Raw genomic sequence first — 19,552 nt, 5'->3', positions numbered from 1 at the left:
GTTAGTAGTACAAACCGACTTCTTATGTTTACCTTCCCAGTGATGCTGGGTTAGCTGTAAAACACTGTTCTGTCCAGTGTGCTTGCTTTGGGTTATGCAACATGGGAAAGAGCCATGCAGCAGCCTTTTTCTCTTCATGGTGACAGTGCCTGCACTGCAGGCTGGTGGAAGCCCTTATGAATGAATTTTGGGTATTTGAGGGGACATCGGACACTGGTCTTTAGAAGAGGATCACTGAATAAGAGGACCTCAACAAGCTGAGAAACTCTTGAGCTGAGGCTAAATGCAGTTGCAGTCTATGAGGGTGGTGAAGGACATTATCAGGTAGGTACTGCACTTTTTAGGTTGTGACTGTGGTTGGAGATGGGATAGTGGGCTGGCTGGAGTCCAGAGTAGTTTATAGGGAGCCCCGTGCAGAAAAATCTACCTCCAGAAGCTGGCCTGGAGCAGACTGAGCGTTTGTACCCCTGGATGCAGAAAAGCCTGAACAGCAATGTCTCCCTTTCTAGTCTCAGCCATGCCATCATGCAGACAAACATCAGTACAGACAGGCTTGTCACCTCTGAGCTCCTTCAGGTCCCAGCACAGCCCTGGCACAGAGCTGGAGCACTGCAGCATGGAGCTCAGCTTTAAGGAGGTCCCCATCCTGTTACTCATCCAGCTTATCTCCAAGATAAGGCTGTGCAGCCTCCCTGACGTCAGCACAGCAGCCAGGAATCCCCTGCATGAAGCTGCAGTAGCTTTGCTCCTGTTTTAATAGTGTACATCAATTGGGAGCCTCCGGCGCTCAGATGCAGGCACATCATTTCGGAGAGCTCGCAGCACAGCCTCTGGGAACCCCTGCCTGGGAAACGTGACTATGTTCAGCACATCCATAAACCTCAAGAGCTGACACAACTGGCCGAACCAATTATATTAGGGCTGAGATTCTTAAATAAACAGCACTTGATGAGTGCAGCGGGATGTTTAATAAGAGCCTCCTCAGCACCCTGTGCCCCTCGCCTCCCATAATCACTTGTAGAGGCAGCCCTACAATCTACAGCCGGTGAGGATGAGAGGCAGCAAGGCAGCATAATTTGTATTCCAGCTCTGCTACTGCTCCTAGTGCTTCCAAGAAGCGAGTAAAAATAGCAGTCTGTCATTTTGTAAATAATAGCTATCTCCTCACAGGCCCAGGGAGTCACGAGCACTTAAAAAGGAGATTGTGGGAAGGGGGGCACGTCTCCCTTGAGCCAAGGCCAGGAAGATGGGACATGGGGACTCAAAGGGAGGGGACAGGAGAGGGCAGGTGAAAGGAAACCCTGAAGCGCCTCAGCAGCAGCCACTGATGCTTTACACCTTGTCCAAGAGGAGCAGCGAACCCTGCTGGTGTGGGACTGGGGGCAGCAGGATCTGGCCCTCCACGCAGAGCTAATAGGGATGTTTATCGTGTGCACAAGCAGCTAGACCTGGCATAGCAAATTCTTGGAGAAGGAGAGGGGTAGCTTTTAAAGAGCAGGCAGGTGTAAGGAGTGCCATGGTAACACTGTGGGAAGGGATGTTACAGCTTTTGTTTTACATTTGCATTGCAGATCTGCCCAGTAGTGGAGGATTTCTGCAGGCAGGAGCAAGACTTTGCCTGGCAGGCGGGGATTGTGCTTTGTAGCATGTGGGATAAGGAGTATCTCTAATCAACCTATAGCACCTTATTCTTGCTCATACACTTGCTCCAGATGGTTTTAGAAACACAGTTGGGCTGAAGCATGGGAATATGCTGAACCTATAAATGGGAAGAGCCCGCTGACAAGGGAATCAGCCTCAAACAAATGACATGGTAACATGGCTTGCACTCAAGTCTCTAAATTCTGCCCGTGTTCAAGCAATGAACCTGTAAATCTCTCGCTCTTCTAATTTTGTGACTGCATCAGGGTTTTTTTTTTTGCTTTCCCAGTCCCCAGGTTGCAGCAGCTTGGGGCCACTGAGGCTCTGCAAAGGGGCCAGATGATGCTTGTGCAGCCTGCCAAGAGCAATACCGAACCCTTCACTGGGCACCAGTGCACCAGCCCACGCCCTTCTGTTGGGCTCTAGTCCTTGCTCTGCTCTGGTTTCCTACCTGAAACAAGTCTCTCCTTATGTTGTTTCCTCACCTATAAATCAGGACTGGGAGCATCTGGCTGCCACCCCAACAGGATTGAAGGCTGAAGTCACTTGTGAGTGTAAAAAACTTTGAATCACAGGGAAGGCTAATGCTAGGAAGGGAAAAACATCATTTAATATTTTGCAGCAGGTCTAGGGAAAGTGCTTAACCCTCTACAGCACAGTCCTTAATAATTAAATTTTTGGTGAGAACTGGGCAAGACAGCTAAGCTACAGTGTGAGCATGTCTGTGGAATTGAGAAGGAGGTGGGGATTTCCCTGCTAGGTCTTTGAGTGGAGGCAGGAGATGCTCCTTTCTCAGCTTTTGCTGCAAAAGTAGGTGCAGCTTCTTGTTCAGGCTCAGGGTGGGTAGGTGTGAGGGTAAGGGGGAGGGGTGGCTGAGGAGCTTCTGACTTTTATGGAGAAAGTCTCACCATCACAGAACTGATGAGCTCAAGCAGGGCTGCAAGCAGTACGGATGCTGGGCTGTAAGATCATGAAGGAAGCAAATTCCTGATGCTGGATCTTGTGCTATTCTGCTGGTGGTTTACTTATCTCTGGATTTCCCAGCTCTGCTGAAATCCCTGCTTGCATATAGCAAGGATTTAAATTCAGAAATCCCTCTGGATCCCAACCAAATCCTGCCCTTAGGAGCACATATTAACAAGGAAAGTTCAGTCTGGGTTTTGCAGTGAAAGGTATAGGAAGCCCGTTTTCCTAAGTCCTGGGGGACATAAACAAACGAGTGACCGAGCCAGCCCCCCAGCTCATCTCTGCACTGGGTCCTGCCTTGCAGGTGCAAAGGTGTCTCACCAATTTTGACAGGTCCACATGGCCTGGTCCAGGGGGTGCATCTGTGGCCTGGAAAGGGGCGATCCTCTTCAGACCTAGGCTGTAATTAATTATTAATATTAATAACTTATTAATATTAAGAACTTATTAATATTAATAATTAAAATTTATTAATGTCATTATCTTTGATTGGATTTCCCAGCAGATTGAAGGGATGAGAAGGGGTTTCTGGAGCTCTGTGACAGCCAGATTACAGCATGATAAGGACCTTAGGGCTCATAACATGCAAAGGTATCTAAAACTAGTTCTGCCTTTTTGGCTCCTCATTTCCCAAATCCTTTCCTTCATGCTTGGACCCCGAAGATCACGCTGTAAAGCATGGGTCCTTTCATGGACCCCTGCCCATCTGTCCCCTCAGGGGCAGGGGACAATTCATTCTGCACTGGACCAGGACTGGCTTTACTGGCCATATGTGGCCACGGGTCCTGATCTGATAACTGTGGCTGCGGGTTATTTATCTTGGGCAAACAGAATGCCAAGAAGGGAGGAGGGAAGGAAGGAAGAATTTGTGTTTTCTCTAAAATATAATTAGCTTTCTCTCGCTGCATGTGTTAGCGGTAAGAGCTTTGCATCACTAAATGTTCTTCTCTGCTGTGTATCTCATTTGGGGACTTGTTTGGAAGAAGACAGAGAAAATACCCCGAGTGTTTAAGTCACAGAAGTAGCTAATTTTATTCAGGATGCTGTCTTGTTGGCTTCTGGGTGTTTCAGAAAGTGTACCGCATACATATTTCTCTTTAACCTTCTTTTTATCACATCAGGATGAGATCAAGAGTTACTTATATAGCATAATAATATCAGCCACGGGCTGTGTGAGAAGCTTTCCAGCCATAATAACTAAAGACATGTATACGTATATTTTAGCCATTAAGGAGAAAACTCTGCTAGAATGCATTATCTTATTTTTGGATATAAAACTTTGAAGCACAAAACTACTGCAAGATAACTGACGGGGACAGAAGGATTTCCATAACTGAATTGAGCAATGGGCCATCCACGCTACTTGCGAAGCTGCTGTGTTGGCCAAAATGGGGTACTACGTATAAAACGGGAACTCTTCTTTGGGGCTCTAAATCGGTTCTTTGATTGGGAAAGCAGCTCTGAGCCCGCTCATGCTATACAAAAGGAGCAAAATGGTATAGTCTATCCCTAAACTGATGAGGATTTATGGTAATGTAATGCTAAACCCCAGACACCTCATCCATCATTTTTTTAGTACTATCCAGTGAACAGAGAGCAGGATTGTGTATCTGGCAAATCACCGTGCCTTGACTTCCCTGCAAAATGGCACAGCAGCAGAGATTTCAATTAGGAAACACGCTGAAATTGTAATGAAGTCAAGAACGAGAGCTGTATATGCTGTTCAGCGTGAATAATACCTGCTGGTGACTGTTATGCGAAGCATCTCAGTTTATCTTTACCTGAAGGCATGTGATTAAGATTTTAGCACTTGGGCAGGAAATGGGGCTCTGTGGTTTTGCTGGGGCAGTGAAGCTGCTGTTCAGCATCCATGAGGGTGGCACAGCCTGGGATGCAGGGGAGCGTGTGATGCAGGCAAGCAGCAGCTTTGCAAGAGCAGCCACTTGCCAGGAGCGAAGCACTTAAGAGAACAGCAAACACGATGGCAGTAAAAGGCAATCAGAATATTGATTCTTTTTACATACAGATAAGCCTGAAGCTGTAACAAACCCAGGGTTTCCTAAAACTGGTGAAACATTGCTAGGCTGTTTATCAGGCTGGGAGACACAAAGGGATTTCAGATTAACAGGCATTTCAAAGCATCAGGGCTTACCTCTGTATTGAAAACACGTGGATCTGTACCATGTTATGTATCGTGTAGCTGCATACATTTTGTAAATACATATTGTTTGGCTGTGAGGGACATATTGATCCTTGATGTAAGTGTGGAAAGCAGCAGAGCTATATCAAAGATGAATTTGCCCAATTACAAGTGATAAAATTGGCCATTGTTCAGGGCACAGCAGAGAGCGTGATGCTGGATTGCTGAGGGCTCGCCAGGGAGGTGCCTGGCAGGAAAAAACCACCACATAACAAAACCAAATCCCTTTCTTGTACAAGCAAATTCAGTTCTCTAATTGCTTTTTTTTTCCTCTTTGTTGTCTTTTTTTTGTCCTAGACAGCGTAACTGAAGTCAAGACAGACATTTACGTGACAAGTTTTGGCCCTGTCTCGGACACAGATATGGTAGGTGCCACTGGCCAGTCACCTTGCAGGGAGGGCTGGCTTCTCCTACAGCCAGAGCGGATGTGTCCCACCCTCATCCACAGATAATCTGGGCAAAACCAGGACTTTTCTAAATGACAAGAACACGAACAAGCATCCCAGCTGCCTGCCCAGGCACACGAGTGCCTCATCATCTTCTCGAATGCCAGGGGGAGGTCAGTGTGGATGGTAGACAGGGATTGTTTCTCAGGTATGTTTGGGCTTTTAGAAACCAATTGGTAATGGCAAGTACAGCCTTGGAGTATCGATGCCTATGCACCACTCAAGCATGCACAGGCTTTAGGGTTTTCTTTTCTGCAGGTGCAACCCAATGAAATGGGAAGGTCTGTCTACAGGATCGAGATCTGTACATTGTGTGCTACGCCTATTAGATGCCTTGACAAGCACCTTCACTGCAGCCAGCTTTCCTTGACCTCCACACATAGTGTGGAGGAAGGTGTTCCCAGGGAAGAGGGGAGAATGCCAGAATCTTGTCTGCTTTAGTGGCAGTGCTGGAAGAGAACAGCTCACCATCAGACTGTCCTTAGTGCTTGAACCAGAAGAGAGGCAAAAGAGAAAAAAGAAAGAGTGAACTGATTTGCCATATTTTGACATGTTCAGGGAAAATTATTAATGAAAAGGCCTGAGGACTGAATTTAGGCTTGTATTCCCACAACAGTTTGTCTTCTAATTAAAACAGGACTGTAGAGCATAATTAATAGTGAGTTTTCTCAACAGCATTTCTTGCAGCTCGTATTCCACACGCATCCAGGCGCACAGAGAAGAGTTAGCTGTTGATGATTGCTCAGCGTTTCAAGGGTAATGCATAAGGACAGTCATTCATTCAGAACTGACACCCTCCTGCATATCCAGTTCCAGAGGCGACCAGGTGCTGGCATAGCCCAGGCCTGCGGTGGGCAGTCCTGGCCTTGAAGGGAGCCCATTTCAGGAGAGGGAGCAGGCATTGCTCTCACCGTCTGAGTCGGGAAGAACAACGTCCTGCTTGCTGCTCTCGCTGAAGAATTGGGAAGATTTCATTTTATGAGTTCATATGGCCACGAACATCTCTTCATCTGCCCCACCTGTCCTATGCAAGCAAGCGTATGAGTTGGGGAGAATAAAATCTCTGTGTTTGACTGAGGTGCTAGCCCCATCACACAAGCCCATCTTGCTTTGGAAAGACCAGTCCCTCCAGGGTTGGAAGTTAACTTGATGTCAGCATAACCAAGAGTATTAATCTTACCCGAGTTCTCTCTCTATCTCACTTGCTTTCCTGCCACAGCGGAGACCCATAATATATTCAGCAATCTTAGCCCTTGGGGAGTATTTGATAATTACTTCCAAGGTGGAGCATATTTGATTAAGGGAGCGTGTATAATGAACTGTGAAGAAATATGAAGTATTGAAAAAAGGAAGGTATTCTCTGCAATGTGATTTGACAAAATGAATTTAAAATTAGGAAGACAGTTAAAGAATAATAAATTATTTCCCTTTCACGTGCTTTAGTTCCCTGTATTTTACAAATGCAGAGCAAATGTGTTTTAGTGTGCCATTGTGGTGCTGAATGCATTCAGAATCATGAGAGAGAGAGAAACCTCATCTCTTCGGGAAGCGTGGGGAGAGCTCGTTCTTCTGTGCTGGTTCTTTTAATCTTGGAAGAGTCCCTCCTTCCCCACTCACATCTGCTTGGCGATTTCGCTTGCATCCCTCCCACAGCCATTACTCATTGCAATGGAAAGCTGCTCCTGCGCATCTTGATGCAGACAGAAACTGTAATTATGATGATGGAGGAGAGGCAGGTAAAGCTGCTGTGGAGAGCAGAGAGTAGCAACTTACAAAGTGTGGAGGAGGACATGAAGACCTTTTCCCTGAGATGCTCCAAGGGACTTCTAATCTCTCTTCCAGTTTGGTTTGGAAAGTAGAGCCTGATAGGACCTAACGTAGTCATAGTATAGTCATAGTATAGTAAGAGTTGGAAGGGACCTTAAAGATCATCTAGTTCCAACCCCCCTGCCATGGGCAGGGACACCTCCCACTGGATCACGCTGCCCAAGGCCCCATCCAACCTGGCCTTGAACATCTCCAGGGATGGGGCAGCCACAGCTTCCCTGGGCAACCTGTGCCTGTGTCTCATCACTCTCATAGTGAAGAAATTCTTCCTAATGTCCAGTCTAAATCTGCCCCTCTCCAGTTTATACCCATTCCCCCTGTTCCTATCCCCACAAGTCTTTATGAACAGCCCCTCTCCGGTTTTCCTGGAGCCCCTTCAGGTACTGGAAGGTCACTGTAAGGTCTCCTCTGAGCCTTCCCTTCTCTAGGCCAAACAGGCCCAACTCTCTCAGCCTGTCCTTGTAGGGAAAGTGCTCCAGCCCTCTGAGCATCTTTGTAGCCCTTCTCTGGACCTGTTCCAACAGCTCCATATCCTTCTTATGTTGAGGATTCCAGAACTGGACACAGTATTCCAGATGAGGTCTCACAAGAGAGGAATAGAGGGGCACAATCCCCTCCCTCACCCTGCTGGCCACGCTGCTTTTGATGCAGCCCAGGACACGGTTGGCCTTCTGGGCTGCGAGCGCACATTGCCGGCTCATGTCGAGCTTCTCATCAACCAGCACCCCCAAGTCCTTCTCTGCAGGGCTGCTCTCAAGCACGTCATCCCTCATTGTGTACTGAAAATGGTGCCTGGATCTTTGGTAGTGAGCTCTTGCAGCTTTGCTCAGTTGCTAGGAAATTTAAAAAAAAAAAAAAAAGTTCAAGGGAGTTTTATGTTTTGGCAGATGGACTCTGTAGACAGACTCTGTCTTAATGTTTTCAGCCACTTCTGTAAGGCAGGAAAGAGCATAACATAAAACTAAGTGTGCTTCTTGGAAGGGGTGCCTTGGGAACGATGCTTCCATGGAAAGAAGTGTAGAAAACAGGGGAAGAATCTGAACATGATATCTCTTTTCTTCGAGAATGATTCCTTAGCATAAAAGAAGAAATTCAGGGCCTGGGACGTTGCTATCAGTGTTTTACATCTTTGTTTTTTTCCAATAGGAACAGGGAGTTCTGAATAAGATAGTTCTTCTCTTGATGAGGACTCTCCCCAACCCTACCTCCTGGGACTGCATACAGGCTCATTTCTTTGGTTTTATTCCTTTGCTGAGCTTAAAATCACAAAGTGAAGACCACTTCCATGAAGGGGCAGAATATCTTGTACAGGGCAGAGCCTGTGGGAACATAAGCTCTTCTCTTTCTCTCCTCCAAGCAGGCTCCAGAAACTTCACATTTGAGCAGGTGTGGCTCTGTGGCCAGGAAGGAGGGATTAATTTCTTTATCAAGATGCTTTTATTCAGCTTCCGTCTGCTGCAATACCTGTAGGAATTTCTATGACCTATAGGAAACTGATGCACTGCAGCTTTTAAATGCTGCTGAGAAGAGCTGCAGGAAAGAAATCACTCACAATGATAAGTTTAGTCGGTCCTGCAGCCTCCGGGAACCCGTAAACAAAGACTATGAATCTGCAAGAGCAAGAGGAGAACAGCTGGGACAGACAGATTTTTCCAAAGACCCTGTCTTTTCTTGAAAGTGTCATGAGTTAATGAGATCCTTCATTAGCCAGCGGAGGTATGTGTTGTAGAGGTGAGCAGTAGTGCAGCTCATACTGACAGGCTGAAGACTTTCCCTCAATTGACACAGACCCTCAGAGGACACGGGGTGGCTCAGGTGACAGAGACCCAAACCCCAGACAGTTTGGTTCAATTTTGCCTCAGGGTGGCTGTGGAGCCGTTTTGCTTCTTGGTCGAGTGGTTTCTGAGACTGCACGCACCAAGCAAGGAGCAAGCCCTGGCTGCAGGGTTTCAGAGAGATGACTTCTATTTGCCCCAACTGGAATTTGGCCTAGGAAATGGGTTTCTACACTAGCTGAAAGAAGAGCAAAGAAGGGGGAGAGGGAAGGAGAAAAGCAAAAAAAGAGGAACATAGGAAAAAGAAGAAAAGGAAAAGAAAGTCACAGGACCTCACAATGCAACTTTGTGGCATCTTGATTCAATGCTTTTCTAGAAGTGGCCAGGGGAACAAAAGGAAATTAAGACAATAGAATGAAACTTCATTTCTTTATTTTTTTTGTGTGTAGGAGTATAATTGCGAGTATCATGACCAAATTCTATCTCCAGGAACTCTATTTTTGTGGTTTTAAACTCTCATGTAGCTACACACAATGGTTCCTGCCCCTGAAACATCTGGATAAAGGTAGTGGTGCAACAGGACTGTCCAAGGACTTGCCACTGTGAGCTGTATAGCAGCTTGACTGCAGTGGTCAGAAACACTGAAATGCAGTTTCTTGCATCACATGTAAGGCATTATACAAAATGTGGTAAATGCCCTCTATCACCCACAGATTTCTCCATTGCTGTTAATCCCTACTTCTTATTGCATCGTGCTTTATGTCAACCACCATGTGCCAAAACACAGCATGCTCAATGCCTGAAGATATTTACCATTTCTTGAAGCAGCTCATTTTTCTCTCCTTTCTCCACAAAGGAATACACTATTGATGTCTTTTTCCGGCAATCCTGGAGAGATGAAAGGCTGAAGTTTGACGGTCCTATGAAAATACTTCCCCTGAACAACCTACTGGCCAGTAAGATCTGGACTCCTGATACCTTCTTCCACAATGGGAAGAAATCTGTTGCCCACAACATGACAACCCCCAACAAGCTGCTGCGCCTGGTGGACAATGGCACTCTCCTGTACACCATGAGGTAAGTTTGTGTCTCCTGGGCCAGGGTGTTCCAGGTACCTATACACATGCAGGCAAGGACGGGACCTCAGGGTATATTACAGCAGAGTCTGTGCAGACTCCCACTGCCTCTTTTGGCACATTTGATTGTTACCTTGCTGTTTTCCCTGCTATCCTTATTTCCTACCTATGTAGCATCACTGATCCTCAACTTAAGTGCATTTTTACAGGTAGCTTTTTTCTCATCATTCACTTTGGTTTTTTTTTCTTTTATGTGATAAAGTAGAAGTGTTGGGATCTGTAGTTTGTGGAGTTGGTGTGCCACCTGACTTATTGTTGTTCCTGACCTCTGATGGGATATGAAGTCAGATTTCCAGTATTGGTAGGGGAACATTAAGATGGGAGGATTTGTTATTCTCCAGCAGCTTGCAAACAGATCTAAGTTTGTTCCAGGTGTTACATCAGAGTGATTTGAAACATCTAATGAGCCCAGGCTTGCTTGTGAGAACAATGGGGGCTTTTTTCCCACTTCATGGAATCTAAATCTGTGTAATCAATGGACATCATTAGGAAAAAGAAAAATCACCGGTTTATTAAAAACTGTGCTTTTGGAGGTGCCAGGTTTGGAGAGCCCATTGGAAGTTCTCAGTTTAACCCAGCCCGTGTTGTTTGCAGCTGAGCTTAGTCCCGAACATGAGGTATCTCTGCAGCATGAGACCATAGGCAGTGATACAGCTTGTGCAACCCCACTGTAAGCTCCAGCAACTGGGGCCTTCATTATAAAATAGAAGTTGCTGTTGGACAACCGTGCTTGGGCAGTCAATCATCTTCTCTGGATTTCTCAAGAACAGCCCCGGTACATACATTTATCAGAAAAGCTGCAACAGGTGGAGAACATGAAGAGAAACGCCTTTGGGTTAATTGTACATTTGTTCCGGAACTATTCTGATACTCCTGTATGCTTGTAAGCTATTCACCCGCGTAAATAATGTTTGCCACCTGGGGCTGATGTACTAATTTGCCTTCTGAGGTAAATGGGCTTATAAATGAAACAACAAGCTACTTATAGATGCAAAAGAAAGGTACTGAGTTGGTTTTGGAAAGGTGTAAATCTTTGTTTTCAAAAATTATTTTCTCTGCCTCCATCTTCAAATTGATGATAACTAGTAACAGGCTTCTTTGTGGATTCTGTGTGTTGAGATGCTGCACTGTCACCTCTGTTTTTTGAGGACCGGACAGAATTTCATCTCTTCATAGTTAAGCTGGCTGTGAATCTACGTAGTGTCAGCAAGTTTTACAGCCTACATCGATAAACAGCGCTCTGCTTTTGTGCAGCAGTTCTCAAATATGAGCTAATCCTGCCAGTGCCCTGGGGGTTTAGGTCTCCACACATCACTGATCTCACGTTACTGAGGCAGATGGGGTAAATGAAGGAAGAAGCCCAACTTGACTTAAGGGCTCGGTTCTGCTCCCAGCTCTGACCTACATGTGGATGACTAATACTCCCCCTGTTCATACCATTGTCTGGCTGTAAAGTATTACAGGAACTACTGGCATAAGACAGCAAAAAAAGGACTCAATTTCAGGGCTTTTATATCATTTCACTTCTTCTTTATTCAGCAAACAGCCATTAGCTTCAGCAGGTTTTGTGTGACTGAGAAAGTATTGGATTTACTTTTCTGTTTAGGGCTGGGCAGGTGCCAGGATGGCAGCATCACAAGGCTCTTGGGAATGAGCTTCTTGACGAAAATGGAGTCCTGGGATTTTTTTAGTAAATTCAACACATCCTTCAGTTTAGATGTCTCCCCAGGAAGGGGAGGTGAAGGACAGTCTGATCTTCCCTGATCTTCCCTTTATGTCTGCTCCTGCCCCCCTTAAATGGACCCCAAGGCTTTGTAAAAGGTGAAAAGCCCGCAAAGAGATGCCCAAACATTGAGGGTTGGATGCCAGGCCTTTTGTCATTGTATATTGCAGAGTACCAGGAGATCTTTCCCTTACCCAGCACAGATTGCTGCTGTGCGGATGTTTGTGAAGCTGTCCTGGTGAGGTTCTGGGCAGTGTTGGACCAGGCTGATGCTGGAGGTGTGGTTAGTGCTGGCTAGAAGGCCATCTGCAAAGTACTGCCCGCTGCATAGGACACTGTGTCAGGGACGAAACGGGGCTCCTCTGGGTTTGCAGTTCAACACACCCAGGATGGGATGCCTGCCCTAGTGCATCTGATGATTGCCCTTCTTCATACTGCTGAAGAAAATGCCTGCTCAGGGCCACCCGGAGTCTTTTTAGTGGGGGCTCAGACAAGAAGTTACAATGGCACAGGCTGCATGGTCCAGGACTGTGCATCAGGTTGATGCTCAGACACCAAGTCCTACCTGGCCCTGCCACTCATAGGACTCACACCTCAATTCTTGTAGAATGATGATGATATCACCCTTCCTTGTTAAGTGCTTTCAAACCTCCTCCCAGGAAGGGCTGAAAGAAGACTCATGTTTTCAGTCCAAGTGGTACATTCGCTGTTCTCCCCCATGCCCAGGGGCATGCGTGCTGTGCACCTCAAACCGAGGAGCAGGACCACAAAGCTAATCTCATCTCCACACAACTGACATCCAGCAAAGTGCAAATCCCAAAGAGGCATGTCTGTCCTACTTATTAGGGTGTAAATTTGGACGTCCGTCAGATTTCTTCTGGACTGGCAGGACTGTTCAGGTAATCCCTTGCAGGCTCAGGCTGGACTGGTACATTGCCATGCACTAGGACTCCCAAGACATATCTTACTCCTTTACCTTGTACCAGCCAATATCCTTGAGGGATCAGCTCTGCTGATGTGCAATTAGATGCATGTCTCTTGCTATTTATCCTGCTGTGAAAGCCAACTTCTCTTAGTCAAGGCTTACATTTATAGATGAAGTTGCTCTAGTGGAACAGCAACTCTGACACAAGCATCCAGCAAAATTACACCTGTGTGACAATATTTATAGCTCCTGCAGAGAGCCTCTTTATCACTGACCTGAGCTTCAAGGAGTCGGACACCAGCTGTAGCTGAGCATCCAGAGATTTTCTTTAGTCATGGCACAGCCTTCTCGCAGATCGGTGCAATGTCATGATGCAAACATCTGATCACTGACTCAGGCCTTGGCACCTGGGTGACAACATGGCCTTTGCGACCACAGCACAAAATTGCATTTCTCTATTCCTCTCCAGGCTGCTGAGGAAGGGACAGAATTACTGATTCCTCTGCCTCTTCCCTGCTTCTCTGGCTGCTTTAGAGGGCATGGGGAACACAGTTTTATTATGTAGCCCTGCCTCTACAGTCTTGTTTGTGGAGCTCCTACAAGATCCAAGTAGTTCACAAAATCCCAGATAGGGCCCCAAAGCTCTCATGTCAAACCTGAGTACAACAAACTGGGAATTGTGCATGAATTTACATAAGGTACAGACAAAAACTTAGCTGCTGCAGCAGTCTCTGGATGTACTGTCTGGCTCAAATTGTGTGGGGCACACATAGATAATGTTCTGGTTCTTCCTGGCCTTGAAACATATGAAAATAGTGAAAGCTTAATGCTGTGCCAATGGGATTCAACTTTGTGAATCCAAGCTTTAAACAGCTCTCCTACTCTTCACAGAGACTGTCAGAGTGGTATGTTGAGGCTTTGTGGTCGCTGTCAGAGCGGTTCCCGGACAATATGTGCTCATGTTATGCACTTAAAAGATGTTTTCTTTAACTGCCAGCTGACGTGTTCACCTGCATACCCAAAGACTTTGCCTCAGGAACCTGCATGGCTAAAGACAGTGTGAAGTCCTCAGTGGCAGTGCAGAAGCACTTGGGAAAGGGGGCTGGTGAACCCCTGAGTGAGGCAGAGGTAGATCAGGAGGTAAAACTGCACCCAGGGCACTTGCAGTCCTTCTGGGATTGTTGAAATCCAGATAAGAAGTTCAGTATCTACTGTGGCATGCTCAGGGGTTTGAGCCTATTTTTGAAATCACAGAGCTTTGCAGTGTCTCTCCCAGCAAAGGCTTTAGGTTGTTTTTATTGCCTGTTTTGGTTTGTTGTTTTTTTTTCAATCCTGGAGCAATTCGTGAGATCTGTGGGCTGCAGTTTGCAGAACCCTTCCACACGATTGAAGTGGAACCATCATTCTCCTTTCTGCAAGAACATCGACTGGGACATTTTAGCACCAGCTCCTCTGGGTGGTACAGACTGGCAGCCGTTTGGTTGCATCCCACATCAGGGCTCATCCTAGACAACAGCACAAACAGACCTGATCAGACCAAAGCTAAATTGCTAGACACACCAGCAGATGAATAGATGAGATGCAATTTGCACAGCCTGCTTTTCCCTGCTTACAGGTTCCAGAGTAGATCCAAAGGCAGAAATGATCTATTTTCCAGGCTTGGTTTTGGGCAGGCAGGCTTTTATAAGGAAGCTGTCCCAGGAGGGAGAAATTTTCAGTGATCACCTTATCTCACTGCAATTCCACCGTCATGAGCCAAAATCTCCAGGAGCTGGAGGAGGATGCAAAAAGTGAATTCAGTGCTTTCAGATCCAGCACAAGGATCCTAGAAGCAATTTGGCTTTCAAGCTGAAACCCCGGCAATTAAACCTAACCTAGATTCTCACACAGTCTAAACCGTAAACACTATTCAGCCTGACTGTGGTTATTAATGAATCTCCTAGAGGAGAAATCAGGACAAAACTCAAGCAATATCCCTGGCATAAACAAAGTCAGTTCTGCTGCACAGGGTGCTGTCATGTTTTTGTACCACACATACACCAAGGGATTATTACATTTGCGTCCCAGAAATTGGACTGAGACTCTCACTCATCCTGCAGCACGATGCAGGTAACGACAGGGGCTCTAATGACACATCAAAGGCTTCACTAAGCTCCTGGTAACCATGAGAACGAAGCTGAAGTGGTTTGTTGTACTGTCAGCCCTGAGAGAGGTATGTTTAGCCTGATTCACGCTTCTTGCCATTGTGTTGAGCAGTTCAAAGGACTTCCCATGACTTTAAAGAGAAAAACATGGTTTCTGTCCTGGATGTTCCACTTTTGGTGCCATTGTCCCGGCAAAGCAAAGAGAAAACACGAGGAGTTTGGGGTTTGATTTTAAGACAGTTCTGCATAAGTTATTGCTAGCACCTGGGACAGATGAGCTAAAGGATACAGCAGCTGGATTGTGTGATTTCTGGCAGCTTGACTATTTTTCTCATGCTGTTTAGGCTTTATAATGACATTTCAGGCCTCAGATTTCTGGACCTGAGCAGGACATCAGAGCAACGAAGGAAACTTCCGTGGCCAGCTAGTCGTAAGCACAGGGTAAGGGGCAAAGATGAGAATTTCTGCAACAGGCTCCTTTATCCACATGCTGCAGAGGCAGTGGTAATTGTCTGGGAAGCAAGATACATTCCTCTTAGTTTGACATTTTGACGTTTCATTAGGCAAAGCATATGGTGCTGAGGAGTCCTTCGCCAGCAACAGGAGGTGACAGGGAAGGCCAGTGGAGGGGGGAGCAGAAGGGCAATGTGGGCATTCTCTTGAGCGGTGATTGATTCCACAGCTTGCCTGAATACCTCTGCTAATTAGCACTCTGAAAGATGTGTTTTTGCAAGAGAGGCTGCAGGACTGGGAGTGAAAGGTAGCCAAAGGAAGCAGGGGCAGAGGGATAAGCAGGAACGAGCAGCAGTGTGTGCACTCTCATTGTGGGAAGAGCATCTTGGAGAGCCAGCACACCGTGTGGGGGCAAAGCAGAGAGGTTTGAGGCAAAGGAGAACACCTCAAAGAAGGAATGCCTGTATTGCTTCTCCCTTCAGCAGGGAAGCTGACTCCCTTCACGTGTTATCTGTGAATGTGCTGACTTCTGGCTGTCTGAAGTTGCTGAACTAGGCTCATCTCACTGGAATGATATGGCATTTTCTTTTTTATTTAATTTCAGGAGACTTAAAAGTTCCTGCAGCTGTAGGTGGAGAACTGGCAGATTAGGTTGCTTTTTCAGTGATTTGTTGATGGATTTATAATGTTGTTTACTGGCTCAGCTAATAAAACACGCTTTAGATTTGAAATATGCCTGCTGCATTCCCACACACCTATGGACTCCTCCCACATCTGTAAGTTTTCTCCTTACTTTTACAACACTTGGTTTTGCTTGCCATGGTCTGGAGAGGGCAGGAGGATCTGGCCAAGGCCAACTTGTGCCCAGCTGGTCGCTGCTGTCACGCTGGCCCCCTCTGAGGCTCTTTCGGGCTGCTCTAGATGGTACTTAACCACCAGAACTGTGTCCTTTGAGTTGTTCAGCCTTATTCATAGTGGGTGTTGATCACAGCAAGACTTGCAAACAGTACAGTGGATGAAAAAGTCCTGTCTGGCTTTTTGAGGGGAGTTTGGGAAATAGAAGAAGGAAAGCTCTCATCGGGGGAGAGGTCTTTTGGAAAAGCTAGCTTTGAGAACACCCAGCTGAGAGCCTTTTGAAATAATAAAGTAATTAGTGCAGCCAATGAAGGAATAGGAAGGTTAAAAGGAAAAATCTTGTGTGGCCTGCTGAGAGAGAGAGGGTAAATACGTCAACATTTCTTTTACATAAGTGGCAGTGACAAATACAAAAAGCAAACAAGTCCATTGCATCTGGAAAGGACACAGAAAGAATTGAATGGCAAGATCTGTGAGGACATGCTTGACAAGCTTGCCAATGAAGAAGCTCCCCAAGTGAATTTTGAGCTGACAGAAGGAAGCATCACAAAAGGAACAGAACAGGAGGACCGAGGCTGTTGAATCCACACCTTGCTGCCAGGTTTTCATACCTGCTTCTTGAAAATCTGATCTTCATCCATATAATGAAAGAGAAGCATCAGAGCAAAAGAGTAATTTGTTCCTGTGCCTTTCCGTGTCCAGTAGAAAATCATTCCAATGATGCATTTGTAAGGCTTGTCAGAATCACTGTCAGTCTTTCTATTGACTTCAATGAATCTTCGTTGAAGTCCTAAAGATCAGGTTGTCTTCTCTGTCATGTGAAGCAGGTACATTTAGTCCAGAGGTGAAGAAAAGATCAGCAAGTCATAAAGAGTGATTTGTTTCCAAGGAGGTTACATTTGTCACACAGTGGTTTTTGGATCGGCTGAGGAAGCCAAGCTGGGGCCAGTCATCATCACCTCTCTGTCAATAGAATGATTACTACAGGACATAGTGGTCACTATCCATGTACGTGGATTCAGAAAGTATTGGCAGAAAGTACTGAGAGCAAAAAAGGTCCTTGGTCTCTGGTGCACCCAGTTGCCTCAATACAGCCTCTGAATCATGGAAGGTGTAAGCCATTGGCTACTGGGAGATGACAGCAAGGTGTGGTGTGCTCTGAATTCACCCAGGTTTTGTACTGTTCTAAATGGCCTCCTCTACCAGAAGTAGAGTCATCCTGCATAGACCAAATAAACCAACTGTGAACAACCTGGCCAGAGCATGGGGCATTGCATCAGCCACAGATGAGCTGCAAGCCCTTGGGACCCAACAGCGAATGGTGACTCAACAGCCAGCCACCCAGGGCTTCGGTGTGAGCAGTCTCCATGGGGTCTACAGGGACATATCATAGCTAAGACCTGTTTATCAGGACCAAACCTGTCCTGATTGTGGTAGTTCCTTTTATATTCTTTCCTCTGCTGTGATGTAGCTCCTGGGGGACAGCAAGAAAGATGTGCCCAGTGGAGACAGTACAGTCAGTACCCAGCACTGAAAAGCAGCAGAAGTTACTCTGTGCTGCTATTGCATTAAGCAGGGAGGTACCGCTGAAACATGGTGGGATTGGGTTCACAAGGTCTGCAGGAAACTCTCTGCTTTCCTTTGCCAACTTGGTACAAGAATAAAGCATACACTCCCCTATGGTGTAATAGGCTCTGTGGCACTGTGACCCCAGTGACCACTGCAGAGGGGTTGCATGCCTCAACTCCCAGACCTTCCCAAAGGCTGGATTTACAGCAATTTAAACCTCAACTTTTCTAGTCCCTCTAAAAGAAGCAGATGAGGCTGGACGTGGGTCTGAAATTGCAAGAAATCGTTCATTTCCTCATCTAGTAGAGCAAAATTCACAGCCAGCCAAAGGTTTCCAGCATACCCTGGGCTGCTCTCACAGCCACCACGGAGCAGCTGTGCAGAAATTTGCTGCTACTCTGTCCCTCACTTGCGTTCGTGTCCACCTCTCACAAACACCATCTGCCGCCTCCAGCCACCATCGGTGCAGCCTCGGAGATCCCCTGCCACCTCCAATCCACGGTGTTTCCGCTTTGTTTCCCCACAGGGTTTTTTAGAGCAACTTGTGAAGTGCTTGGATTTGTCCACCAAAATTTTGTATGCCAAGTTTAAAAAACAGTCCTTGGGTTTTGTTGTTTGCTTTTTTTTAATAAAGTCATTTAAGATTTTTCCACCTGAAAGAAATAACCTTTATTTTTCTTTTATTTCTTTTCTCTCTTTTTTTTCCCTTTGCTTTTAGCAAGCAAAATTGGAACTCTAATTTTTTTCAGGGTTTGTTTTGCATTTGACCAAACCTCAACATTTTCCATGAAAAATAATTTACCTGAACATTTTTTCCAGCTGAAGGAAAATATCTCAGTAGAAGCTTTTCACTGTGCTTCTCAACCTAAGTTTTGCAAAAGCCACCACCTTTGGCCTTAAGTCTGCTTGCTTGCCCTTTGCATCTACCTGTTGCTTCTGTCATGGTTTATTTGTTATTTTGCCGAGCTGTCAGAAGTGGGTCGTTTTTTCTACAAATTGTTCCTTCAGAGAAGATTGTATTAGACATCTCCTGGGAATCGGTCTCTCTTTGCTGTCCCCTGCCAGGCTGCAGGCTTTCCAGTACTTCAGGAGGGAACATGAGGTTAAAACTACTTTTTCTGTATAAAATTGCAGAGTGTTTTATACAGATCATTTTATGGCTGGCCGCATGTTCTGTAGCGCACTGCTTTTATGGTTGTGCTTCCCTCAAAAAAATGCTTCCTGACCAGGAATCCTACTGGGATCTGGTAGATGCATGAAGCTCACAAGCTGTCCTGCACTCTCCAGCCAGCCCAAGGACACACATTCTACATTTGCCTGCAGCATCCTCTGCAGTGCTGCCAGCAAGGGAAAAGCCGGAGGAGGTGGGATGAGGTGCCTTAGATGCACAGAAGTGTATTGCACCCTGGCGCAACACCTCTGACTTCATGGCTCTAACTGACTTTGTTCAGCAAACCCAGTAGTGATGTGGCTTTCTGACTGAAGGATCTGCCAGCCCTTGACTCCCTCCAGACCACTGGGAAGAAGAGGCCATGAAGCCCTTTCCCTCTGCTTTCCAACATGGTCCATGAGATGTCCCCTGGCCCTCGGCATTACTGAGCTCTTATTGCACAGTGCATAAGCAAACAGAACTCCTGGACTTTGGCAGATTTTCTGATTGCACTGAGTGAATAAAGATGAACTCAGTCGATAGGGTTGAGTTTATACAATGGGAAAGGTGGTCAGAATTGTGTGCCTGCTGTTCTCTCCACAGCTGATGGCCTTCAGCCCAGAGATCTAGAGGTTAGTGACTGCATTAAGGTCTTTGTCACCTTTGATGGATGCAGGGTGATGGCACTGAGGCAGAAGGGCCAGGTGGGAGCCTCCACAGCTGTGCAGTTCTGATCATGCCT

General features: G+C 46.3%; 1 protein-coding gene across 3 annotated transcripts in view; it reads left to right on the top strand.

Moving 5' to 3' along the window:
• The window catches only part of GABRA3 (gamma-aminobutyric acid type A receptor subunit alpha3), an 85,771-nt gene that overhangs the window by 48,591 nt on the left and 17,628 nt on the right, over positions 1 to 19,552 (top strand). For all 3 annotated transcript variants that reach the window (XM_054075812.1, XM_054075813.1, XM_054075811.1), the window contains exons 4-5: positions 5,105 to 5,172; positions 9,712 to 9,932. In XM_054075812.1, coding sequence (XP_053931787.1) covers positions 5,105 to 5,172; positions 9,712 to 9,932 — 289 coding nt within the window. The remainder of the gene's footprint in view (positions 1 to 5,104; positions 5,173 to 9,711; positions 9,933 to 19,552) is intronic.

This window comes from Cuculus canorus, chromosome 10 (genome assembly GCF_017976375.1).
Source record: "Cuculus canorus isolate bCucCan1 chromosome 10, bCucCan1.pri, whole genome shotgun sequence".
NCBI classification, from domain to species: Eukaryota; Metazoa; Chordata; class Aves; order Cuculiformes; family Cuculidae; genus Cuculus; species Cuculus canorus.
Note: the sequence above shows the minus strand (reverse complement) of the source record. Positions and strands in the feature narration are given on the sequence as shown.